General features: G+C 39.7%; 1 protein-coding gene across 2 annotated transcripts in view; it reads left to right on the top strand.

Moving 5' to 3' along the window:
- Positions 1-12780, top strand: part of rnf43 (ring finger protein 43) — a 196119-nt gene that overhangs the window by 172664 nt on the left and 10675 nt on the right. Inside the window, exons 3-5 of one of the 2 annotated variants that reach the window (XM_072589510.1) lie at positions 2910-2984; positions 7523-7663; positions 10210-10311. In XM_072589510.1, coding sequence (XP_072445611.1) covers positions 2910-2984; positions 7523-7663; positions 10210-10311 — 318 coding nt within the window. The remainder of the gene's footprint in view (positions 1-2909; positions 2985-7522; positions 7664-10209; positions 10312-12780) is intronic. The other variant, XM_072589512.1, reaches the window with a different exon arrangement.

The raw sequence follows: 12780 nt of genomic DNA, 5'->3' as shown, positions 1-12780 counted from the left end.
TAATGCGTTTTTAAAGATTACATTTTCAACCGACATTGTTTATCTTTTGCTTCCTGATTTGTGCCTCCAGCAAGTCAAGCACAAATCATGTTGCTCCCTGTGAGTGAGCACTTGGCTGGGTGAGGTGGCACCAGTTAACACTCCTTTTATCCTCCGAGGCCAAAGGGCTGTGTCTCAACCGGGTAAAGCTGATCGGTAGTTACTTTGATAGTTGTTGAGTCATTGGTCATTCCTGCATGACTTACACATTCCCGAGTTCAGTAGCTTCGACTCTGCAGCTCCCTACTACTTTGAAGAGTTCGGGTAGGTGGGCGGATTTGCTGGTGGAAGATGAATTTTAAATTGCTTTCTTGAATTTCCCAGGGGAAAATGTTGATTTAATCTGCTTTTCAACCAATGTTGTCACTCAAACTCAAACTTGTGGGCAGCACAGTGGCACAGTGGTTAGCACTGCTGCCTCACAGCGCCGGAGACCCGGGTTCAATTCCCGCCTCAGGCGACTGACTGTGTGGAGTTTGCATGTTCTCCCTGTGTCTGCGTGGGTTTCCTCTGGGTGCTCCGGTTTCCTCCCACAGTCCAAAGATATGCAGGTCAGGTGAATTGGCCATGCTAAATTGCCCGTAGTGTTAGGTAAGGGGTAAACGTAGGGATATGGGTGGGTTGCGCTTCGACGGGTCGGTGTGGACTTGTGATGTAAATCTAAATCTAATCTGGCAAAATAGTTCACAGAAGCTCTTGATCACTGTGTCTATCAGTCTCATGCTTCCTGACTCTGGTACTTCAGTTGCCCTGATTAATATTTATGATTCCGAGCAAATCTCCTTCTGGTTATTTTTAAGTACCTCTCCTGACTTGCATGAGCCAGAAACATAAATAGAGGTCACTGTGGTCTCTAAGCATTGGTCTCAGCTGAAGCTTGCAAATAGCAAGTAGGATTTTCATAGTTCTTTTCTCAGAATCATCGATCGCTTGATCTGTAAAATCCAATTGCATAAATATTTGATTAGTTGTTACTCAGTAAAAGTGTCTCCATACCCATCCATAAATAAAGTCCAAATCATAGATAATGAAAACACTTAAAACTTTGTACCAATATCTACAGGTCTGTGTGGCTGTATGTTCTCAAACTGATTCCAATGAAGGACAAAAAACTGTCCCTTTGTCCAAATTGTCTGTTGCCTAACATTAAAGTCCATAATTAATTTTCCAAACATCTGTCATGAAAATATTGGAGCCCTTTGAGAGTGAAAGAGAAAAGATGTAATACAATATCATGGGAGCTGTAAATAGTGTGAGCCTGCCTTCAGCGGTGTCTTTTTAAACTGATGCAACGATGCTTATGTTATCTTCTGTAACATAAGAAACTGGTCAAGGATATTGTGATAGGGAAGAATCCAGCAGACATTGATTACAATTAACTATTATGTACAAACATTACATTCACAGACACCAAAGTGTCTCAGTTAATATTAAATTATTAGATTGCAGCCCTGTGGCATTCTGAGACCTGATTACCACTGAGGAAAGTTTTATTTGGCAATTTTTAAGTTATGTCTTGTATGTCCAGAGGATGGAATCTCATCACTCCAGATGTTTTGAAGTATCACCTGTGCTTGCTGAAACTCATCCATTGCAAATGGATTTGCTGGTACCATTCCAGTCCCTGTCAAAGCACCATCCTGCTGGTCATGCACTGTGTTGCCTTCAGACCATTCATGCACCATTGGAACAAAATTGAGTCTCGTTGTTTTAAAGTATCCCATTCCTTACAGTGTGGATCTATGTTGGGTAAACTCAGGAAGTTGAATAAATGCTGAGAAATGTGGTCATTTTAAGGTACAATACATAAAGGAAAGAGAGAAACTGACTGGATCAGTATAAAGCTTCAGACTTACTAGACTCATTGTACTATTGGCTAAGTAATATTTATCAGTCACTTCTTCTCATTTGTAGATTGAACAACAGTCAGCATCAGTTTACACTCGTTATAGTTCAAAACCATCACACTTAAGAGAAAGCCAAAAGTTGGCTTTTCGGTTTGTTCTTCAGCTGTCCTGTGAAGATTAGAACAGATTATATTACTTTGGAGAGTTGAAGATCTGTGAAATTTTGCCCTCAATATGTTGTGTCTCAGCCAAGAAAAGGTTGCTTTGCTAAAAATAAATTAAAAGATGTAACTAAAAACCATACAAAGTTGAATCTTGGGTGACTACACATGGATCGAGGGAAGTAGCTATGTTTTTCTGCAGATGCTCTAGTTGAATAATCAGCGCCACCTGCTGAATTCTTGGTTTTCAGTTACTGTACCTGGATGTCTCAATATACAGTAGTTTGCACTTCAGCATTAGCACATCAGAGTACATTTGAACTTTAGAAACATTTGGTGCTTGGACCTTTACAGATTAAAGAGTTAATGAGGAATCTGGGGATTCAATTAAACTCAGGAGCATGTGAACCTTATAAAATTCAAAATTGGGACAAAAGATTTGTGTGGGAATTTGCAACAATTATTTTTTTTAAGAAATCTCGAGTACAAACCACCGAAGATAACTATGATGTATTTAGCAACCTAATTACTCAGAAACCCATCATGACACTCAATTACTGTTTCCCTCACATGGTGCCATGACTCTTGTTTGTCTGCCATTTGATCTGATGTTTGTACCTTCATTATTGTGGTGATTACTCTCTCAGACAAAGGCACTGTATCCTATTTTGTCACTTCTGAAGAGTGCAAGGCAGAGAAATTCAGATATATCTCTGGTCATATTTCCATCCTTATCTAGAAACCAATCAAGAGCTCCTAACTTTGTATAACAATCACAAATAAGGAAGCTTTTGGTTTAACAGTTTTGTGGAGTAGAACGTGTTATGTATATTTTCACAACTTTTGTCATTGTCTCCTTTAGGCCAAGTTTGCTATTCAGAGAGGTGCCACAGCAGTGATTTTTGATGTAACAGATGATGCAAGTGCTGCGGGTCAGGTAAGACAAGTATTCAAAACCTCTGTCATTAACACCAACCACCAGACTGCACAACCTGGGAATAATTTGGGGAAAATATGATCTTTTGTTAAAGTCTATTTTTCTACAACTCAACAAAAGCAGCAGATTGTCACCTCTCACTAGAAGTGTGATGTAAGTGCACACCTTTCTAAGCATCCTAGTCATCCAATTTGTCACTGAGCAGACAATATCTCAAATTCTTCGGGAACTTTTATTGAAACCATTTTTATTTCCAGGCAAGCATTGACTTCTGTGGAGATGGACATCCACAGCAACTAGTTTTAACTACAAGATCCAAAAACCAGTCACAGGTGAAACAAATGAAGAATGTGGCTAATTCAGGGGACACACAACCTGTTATTCTTCAGACACTACAACATCATTGAGCCACCAAAACAGGGAAGACAGGACCTTAGTTTTATCATGGATCCTATCTGTTCATGGAGGCATAAAAGTAATAATAGCAGCAGTATCCAGGATGAGTTTAACCCCTTTGATTGGCATCCTATCCGTCATATTAAACACTCCCTGATATCATCACCAGTGCATCTAGGCTACAGTGCATGCTATTTTGAAGATATACTGCAAATCCCTGTAAGATTTTACTTTCAATAGCACCTCTCAAAGCCACAACCCATACCAACTTCAAAGGATAAAGGCAGAAGACACGTGGGGACATCACCACCTGCAAATTCCAACCAAACCATACATGACTCTGATTTGGAAATATTTTGCTTCATTGTAGTTGGGTCAAAATTCAGGATTTTCTACTTAATAACTCTATGGGAATTCCACTGTTTAAAAAGGGCAGTAGACAAAAGATGGGGAATTATAAACCAGATAGCTTAATTTCTGTTGTGGGGAAGATGCTTGAGCCTATTAACAAGGAAAAAAATAACAAAGCATGTAGATAGAAATCGTCCCATTGGCAGACACAGCTTGGTTCATGAATCTTTTGAAATTCTGTGAAGACATTACGAACATGGTGGACAACAGGGACCCAGTGGATGTGGTGTACCTAGATTTCCAAAAGGTCTTCGAGAAGGTGCCGCACAAGAGGATGCTGCATAAGATAAAGATGCATGACATTATGGGTAAAGTATTAGAGGATCGAGGATTGGTTGACTAACAGGAAGCAAAGAGTGGGGATAAATGAGTGCTATTCTGGTTGGCAATCAGTAACTAGTGGCCTGCCTCAGCAGTATTGGGACTGCAATTATTCACAATTTATATAGATTATTTGGAGTTTGGGATCGCATGTAGTGTGTCAACATTTGCAGATGACACTAAGATGAGTGGCAGAGCAAAGTGTGCAGAGGAATGTGAAACTTTACAGAGGAACATAGATATTTTAAGTGAGTGGGCAAAGGTTTGGCAGATGGAATACAATCTTAATAAATGTGATGTCATCCATTTTGATAGGAATAACAGTAAAAAGGACTATTACTTGAATGGTTAAAAAGTTGCAGCATGCTGCTATGCAGAGGGACTTTGGTGTTCTTGTGAGTCACGGAAGGTTGGTCTGCAGGTGCAAAAGTTAATTAGGATGTCAAATGGAATTTTATCATTCATTGCTAAAGGGATTGAGTTTAAAAGCGGAGGGGTTATGTTGCAGATGTATAGGGTGCTGGTGAGGCCACACCTGGAGTACTGTGTGCAGTTTTGGTCTCCTTACTTGAGAAAGGATGTACTGGCACTAGAGGGGGTGCAGGAGAGATTCACTCGGTTGATTCTGGAATTGAGGGGATTGGCTTATGAGGAGACCTGAGTAGTCTGGGGTTATCTTCATTGGAATTTAGAAAAATGAGGAGAGATCTTATAGAAACATGTAAAGTTCTGAAGGGAATAGATGAGATAGATGTAGAGAGGATGTTTCCACTGGTGGGTGAAACTAGGACAAGAGGGTATAGCTTCAAAATTAGGGGGAGAAGATTTAGGACTGAATTGAGAAGGAACTTCTTCACCCAGAGGCTTGTAAATCTGTGGAATTCCCTGCCCAGTGTAGTAGTTGACGCTAGTCCGAACAATGGTTTTAAAACTAAGATAATGAACAATGAAGGAATTAAGGGTTATGGTGAGAGGGCAGGTATGTGGAGCTGAGGCCACGAAAAGGTCAGCCATGATCTTATTGAATGGTGGAGCAGGCTTGAAGGGCCAGAGGGCCTACTCCTGCTCCTAGTTCTTCAGATGAACTGCAGAGGTTCAATAAAGTGACTCACCACCTCCTCAAGGGCAGTTAGGATAGGAAGTAACATGCCAGCAGTGTCCACATCCCATGAACCAGTAAATTAAAAAAAAATACTCTGTTTAATATTTGATTAGAAGGACCACATTTCTGACAAAGCAGCACTTAGTAAAAACGCCACTGAAGTATCATTCTAGATTGTGGCCTCTGTCCAGAAAGAAGATCAAGCTCTCAATCTCCATAGAGGTAAGAAGGCAGTGACTGAGCACGTCTACCACTGAACAAAAAGTCCAAAAGCATCAAATATTGCACTTTGGGGGCTCTTAATGTAAGTGCATTGAAAACTGTACTACTGTTCACGACTTGAGCACAGAACACAGCACTAAGACACACTCATCAATTCAAGGCTGGATTCCGTTTTGAAAAGGGTAATTGTAAGAAAATGGAAAATTATGAGAGGGCATGAGGGAATAATGGCAAAGACCATTGCTTTGAACGTTGATAGGTGGACATGTGTGAGTAGAATGCAGCTTTCTCCAATCTGTGACTTTAGCATCATGAGAGGTGGTTTGATTGAACAGAAAAATGTAACTCGCTCAGAGAGTATTGCATTTATATAACCAGACATGAGAGAGAAACAGAATTAGATTTGTTGATAAGATATTGATACTAATTACAAGTTTGTGTTGGGTCAAGAATTTAAAGCAAAGAAGAGTAATTCGTATGTATTTCCAGTTTTATAAAAAGAATGGAGGAATTACTTTATTCATTTGAGCTGAGAGCCCACACGCTAACTACTAAAGTGAGTCAGTGAATGAGTGGTAAATGTGGTAAAATCTATTCTAAGCTTCACGCAGGAATATGTCTTCCAAATAAGAAACTAAAGTTAATCTGACTTCAGGACTTTTGTTGTACTGAGCAATCAAGTATTAACAAATGGGAAAGCAACACAAAAATCCTTTTTTTAAGGAAAAAAGCATTTGCCCACAAATTATTTACCCTGCTTTTCTGTGTTCAAGCAAACCTATCTTTCTGAAGACACTGACCAAATTGTTTTAACCCCATTGGAATCATATGCTCAATGTCCTTCTGTGGTAATGTAGTTAATTAGAGTGCACAGTGAAAAGGCTTGAAGAGTTTAAACCTTTGTATTGACATTCTATAAATGTTAATAATTTGGTTACTCTTTCTGTATTATTAAAAAGTGGGATCAATCTCCATTTTTCTCTAAACTGAAGCCTTCCCTCAAGTGGACAAGTTGCTTAGAATTTTCTCTTTAAAAATTGATGATGAAAGCACAGAATAATTTAAGTGAAATCCAGCACAAGCTTAGGATTGTAAAACTACCACAAAGAAATGAGGGGCACCTATAGAAGTGGAGTGGGTCACCAATGGGCTTATTAAAGTGAGCTTTGAAGCTAAGATCAAGAGTATACCATGGAGGATGCAATGAATGTTAACAGTTGGAAATAATGGATACATGTCAAATCTTTGTAAAAGGAAACAAAAAAATGTGCAGAGTGAGACCATAGTAGTTGATTAAGGAAATCATAACAGATCACTGAGGACCTTGTATAAATTGTTTGTGGATGTTTTAAATGTGTTAGAATGTAAAAGGAAACTAAAACTTGATTGTGAGAGGTAATCAAGAGATTCTAAGTAACATGGGATATTCAAGGTCATTCTCCCCATGTCTGCATGGGTTTTCTCCGGGTGCTCCGGTTTCCTTCCACAATCCAAAGATGTGCAGGTTAGGTGAATCGGCCAAGCTAAGTTGGGGAATGGGTCTGGGTGGGTTACTCTTCGGTGTGTCGGTGTGGACTTGTTAGGCCAAAGGGCCTGTTTCCATGCTGTAGAGAATCTAATCTAATCAGTGCTGTGGAACTCAGTTTCTCTCATGCTGCCTTGATGAGTTGCGTGTTCAGTTTCATGGGGACAGACAGACAGAGTTTGCCCAGAATATTGACTGTTAATGGAATCGTTGTAGTCTCTGTTGTCTTGTTTTTCTCTCTAAGAAACATGGGTAAATCTGTTACTGTGAAAATGAGTCTATGCCAATTTGTAATCCATCTGTGTTTTTATATCATTTAGCCCTGAGTGTTGAGACCCTTTGGAATTTGTAAACTTGCATATCTTTTGTATCCTTGCCACTGGTTGGTGTACACATTAAGCAATGTAAAGCCTCAAGTTGTAGACAGCCTTTGTTAATTCTGTATTGGTAAAAATTTTCAAGTTATAAGTTACATTCCTATGAGTGTTGCTGAATACAAGATCATTAATTAATCCTCCAAAAGGACGCTCCTTTACGTGGCTTTTCTCTCCCTCTTGGTAGCTGAAACAGAATCAAGAGGATCTTTTGCCTTGTCCAGTTATCCTGATCCAAGGTCATGATGCTACCCAACTGATGAAGGTCATCAACACCAACGGTGAAGCAATAGTCAGGATTCATGTCAAGAGTGACAGACTGGGTCGGGTAAGTGATATGTCAGAAATGCATATCTCAAGCTTAGCTGAACACTTGAAAAGTCAGTGGATATATTCTCATTAACTAGAGATTTGTGTAAGATATTAAGCCCTTCATAGCAACCCAACACTTGCACAGAACTACATTCAGTTTGGGGACCCACTCAGCCTCCTGCTATTTCATCATTTTTGGCACAATGTCTAATTAGCAATAGGTTCATAATACTCTCATATTTAGCTGCCAATACTTGCCTCTCATTAAATAGTTACCTAGAGTAATACTTGCAAAACATTTTTAGGTAACTTATTCAGAATTAATTTTCAACTATTTTCACAGAGGTCCTAAAGCTGGGCCACCAAGTGAGCAGGAGGATGAGAGGCTATCTGCGTAACCTGTTTATAAACCTTTGTGAACGCTTTGTTCGAAAGAGTCTGAGACAGATATGGTTTCATCAAGCTAATTATAGTGTAACTAACCTGTGGATGGATGTTTCCTGGGGTCTGTCTGTAAGACAGCCTCAAAATAATTCTCCATTGTATATGTTTTTCATTAGAAAATCTAAAACATTCTCACTAAATCTGGAAATGAGACTGAGGTAGGAAATGTGACTATGGGCTGAGAGCACTTTAAGGTAAACAAAAACCCTTCTCTATTCATTGAGCTAAGAGCATTTCCTGAAGCCTTCATTTATTCATTAGAATAATACTGATCCCCATCAAGCTTACAATTACATTCTCTCACTTTCAAAGCATTGACAAGTTAAAATATTCCAAAGTTGGGATAATTCAAGAAAATTATGATCCCAACCATATTGGTTGGATTGGATGGACTCACAGGTCACATGTTAAGTAGGTGGGAGAAGAAAAACATGATTTGACAACTCAGTCCATCCACCATTTGTCAACTTTGGAATATTTTTAAGTGTGTTTTAACTTCCTATTGTGTGGCCTCGTTATGAGGAAGTCAGATCATATCTGAAGTCTTGAATGTCAGTCACTAAAAGCGTGAAATACTTTCTTACAGGGAATCTGAAATGTATGGGTCCTCTATATTAAAAAAATCAATAACTTCCCATAGTACATCAACCTGTCTCTGCGCAGATTAATCCTGAATGATGTTCTCATTCCTACAGAGTTGCAAAAACAAAGTTTATCACTTCCCAAAAATCAATCCCACCTTTCCCCACCAGAAATACATTTAATTGTCTCTCTAACCATTTTATACCACCTGCCTTAATACCCTTTCCCTGTACCTTGTTTCCCCTATTATTCTTTGAGTCATTAAGTTCCTTCAGCATTCTTCCATCTGCATTCTGAAGTTCTAGCCCTTAAAAATTTTGCCTCTTTGCCAACTCTCTCCCTCCAACCAAAACGATTGTCTTTATTTGTTTCTCCTAAATCTTCCTTCATCATTGCTCCCTTCCTCTTCACCACTTGTGAAACCCTGTAGAAATGTTTTTGACCTGAAATGAAATGTAAACCATTCATCACAGTGACCAATGTAACTGGAGCAATTGTGTTAATTCCCATTATTTGAAAAACTTTGTTTAGGTCAGCTGAACGTTCCTTTTCCAAAAGAAAACAAGCGCAACATCCATAATCTTTCCTTGTATCTTAAATTCCCTATGTCCAGAATCAAAAGTATGTGAACCTTCTTTTCCCTCTGAAAAGCAGCAGTATTCCTCTGGTTATTGAGTGCTATGAATTGCATGTGTCAAATGGGGCCTGGGAGGGAGTTGAAAGCTGAAACACAGAAGTATATACAAATTCTGACCATTGAAGACGATATTGTAGGTAACTGAGTTGTGGGTCACATTCCAGTAACTAGGTATAGGAAAATGGGCTTTAACTGCTACAAGCATGAAATGTATCTCTTTTCTTTCCTGTGAACAGCCCTCGGGCAGTTCAATATAACTCGCTACTTTCCATTGTACAAGATGAGACTTGCAAGGCTCAGCTATACACCACACATATTGCTTCATTTCTCTTACACAGCAAATCTATCAAGCTGCAAATGTACAAGTAATGGGGAGTGAGTCACAGACAGCTAGTAACTGCTGGGAATTACCTTTTGATACTTCTGTGACACATCCAGTCTGCAAAGTGTTCTTGGAAATGGTTCCCTGACTGTGCCTTCTCCAGTAATGTAACGCTGATATCCTATCATAGCTGTCTGAATTATTCCTCTGATATTTGTCATCCACCCATCTACTAACAAATGACTTCTTGTCCCATGAGGGAAAATTACAAGAGTTGTGGTTCCTTTGAAAATTTCTTCAGCCCCAGCCTTGCACACCAGGTAATGTTCACGTTCCTGTAGTACCCAGAACTGAGTGTTTGTACCTCTTTTCCCCACTCTCTTGCACACAACAGTTATCACTTCCATCAGAGCTTTATTCTTCAAAAAGAACCTAAAATGTTTAATGTCGCTTTTTAGATTTTGTTCACTTAATTAGGTCTCTTCTGCTTGTCATGTTTTGACTGAGCCATTATTACGCCAGAAGATAGAATTGCCTCGAAGACCCAATCAGTAATCTCCGTTTCTCTCCTCTTCAGCCAGCCTACGATGTGGGGATCCTCATGACTCTGATTGTGGCTTTCTCAGTTGTTGTCATGATCCTGGCGGTGAGAATCAAATGCAAGCAGAACCGGACTCGGGTGAGAGCAGTGCCCTCCAATTTGTAGCAGTCTTGGCTGTTAGTTTTCTGTTAAAACTTCAGTCCAGTCATGTAACTTAACTTTGGTTTGCGTCTGCGAATACTTGTGTTCCCGCATTCATGACCACTCAGGATTCTTTGCTGTTACTATCACAGTGACAATTCAAATTTAGGTTCTGAATTGTGCCCTAATAACACTTGTTCTTTTCTGAAGGGAGACATGCAATAGTTGCATCGTACATGTTACAGGATACAATCTGCCAGCCTAAGATTTGTGTTTAAATGCATACAATGTGGCAATGAAAAGTCTTCAGACTCAATGACTACTTGGTTCTCAAAATCTAAGATTTGATTCTATTTGAGAGTAAGGTATGATAGAGACAGTGCACATTTGAAAGTATTACAGAATTTCTTAGGTATGAGCAGTACTCGCTCTACTAGCAGTTCTGGCCTTTAGTTTGAAATCTGTTATAACCCGTGTATTTCTCCTATAAGCTTTTGGTACACACTGTAAATTTTCCATACTTGTGACATCTTGTTGAAGAAGGAGATGCTCCTGTGAGGTTCAGACTCAAACATACCTTTAAAGCATGAGGTGCTTTATGGGATCTTTTCAGTTCAAAAATAGGAAACACACAGAGGATCAACAGTACATGTGCAGAGCATGAAAACAAATGCTTTAAGAATCCCTCAGTTGGAGGACATAATATGAAGATGAGCGTTTGGCAAGGAACAGAGCAAGAGGATGGGATGTAACAACCACATGCATAGAAAACTGATTTTTAGCGTGCTTAGGTAGAGGATGGAAGGTGGTCAAAATGAATTCACAAGGAACAGAAGTATGTGTAGGATAAATAAAGCAATGATGCAGCATTGGGTGTAAATAGCTGATGGGAAGTTCAAAAGGGAATTATGCAAACTGGCAAAGAGAAACAGATTGAACTGGCCCACGAGTGGAAGAGAAAAAATGGTTTTGCATAATTCATGCTGTGACTGGAATGTCCCTAATGTGCAACCTACCCATTCTCCACTTGGTTGATGACATAAGGACAGAAGGTAAATAAGAGCTGTAGTGAAGATTCAAGACTGTTTAAGCCAAAGTTAAAACCAAAGGACTGCTTATATCTAGTGGAAAGATGTCAGTCATAGATTCCTCTCTCCACCGCCCCCCCAAGTCAGGTTGGGCCCTCAGCAAGCTTGTAACATTTCCCAGGCATATCTAAGACTCTTGCTCACTCTCGCGCTTTTACTCTCTCAGGCTCTTTTTCGCGTACACTGTCTCTCATCTTTCGCTCTCTCTCTCATACTGTTGCTCTCCCTTTTGTGCTCTTGCTCTCTCTTGCTCTTCCCCATCCACTCCACTCCAGGATAAAGGACACCTTGTCCTTTACTTTCATCTCAACTGGTTCTTTGTTCAACATGTCACCTTCTAACTGAAGTGTGATCTACAACCAAATTTTTTCTGGAAATCACACATTGCTTTCATTTGTTAGATCCAGAGGATGCAAACTTGAGCATATCTGTTACACCGTCAATGTAGTTAGTCATCCCTTGCTAAGTAACATCGTGTCACTAGGATATCTCTCTCACCAATTTACTCACTACTCAAAAGTCTCACTACTCTATTTCTATATTAAAGACTGCACTGTTTATTAATCAATTTGTTGCAGCTAATTATTCCAGCTCTAATAGTCAATAAAATTCTTAAATGAATAAAGTTTTCAGTGACTAGTATGTCCCAGTCTTGACTTTCTCAATGTCTGGGATCTTTCCCAGCTCTCAATCTTGCACGTTCCCATGTAGAAATAAACACCTTTAAAAGTTGTAGGGCCTGTATAATATAGGAAAGTGTTAACTCTGAATAATTCATTGTTATTATAAATGACTGGCTGTTGCTGCAAATAATCCAAGAAAGCCATCAATCCAAGGAGTAGGATATGACAGACTGGCTATTCCATCATGTTGTGCTGTTCAAAAGTTCCAACTTCCACAGTATTTTCTGTCCATAGTAGGAGCAACTCCTCTGAATGCTCACCAGCTGTAATCAGGCCGGGAATCCGATCTCAAAGTTATATTTGTTGATATAAGACCATAAGACCATAAGACATAGGAGTGGAAGTAAGGCCATTCGGCCCATCGAGTCCACTCCGCCATTCAATCATGGCTGATGCGCATTTCAGCTCCACTTGCCAGCGTTCTCCCCGTAGCCCTTAATTCCTCTAGACAACAAGAACCTATCAATCTCGGCCTTGAAGACATTTAGCGTCCCGGCTTCCACTGCACTCCGTGGCAATGAATTCCACAGGCCCACCACTCTCTGGCTGAAGAAATGTCTCCGCATTTCCGTTCTGAAATGACCCCCTCTAATTCTAAGACTGTGTCCACGGGTCCTAGTCTCCTCGCCTAACAGAAACAATTTTCTAGCATCCACCTTTTCAAAGCCATGTATTATTTTGTACGTCTCTATTAG

The sequence above is a fragment of the Chiloscyllium punctatum genome, chromosome 19 (genome assembly GCF_047496795.1).
Source record: "Chiloscyllium punctatum isolate Juve2018m chromosome 19, sChiPun1.3, whole genome shotgun sequence".
In the NCBI taxonomy this organism is placed as follows: Eukaryota; Metazoa; Chordata; class Chondrichthyes; order Orectolobiformes; family Hemiscylliidae; genus Chiloscyllium; species Chiloscyllium punctatum.
This window is presented reverse-complemented; position numbering and strand designations above follow the sequence as displayed.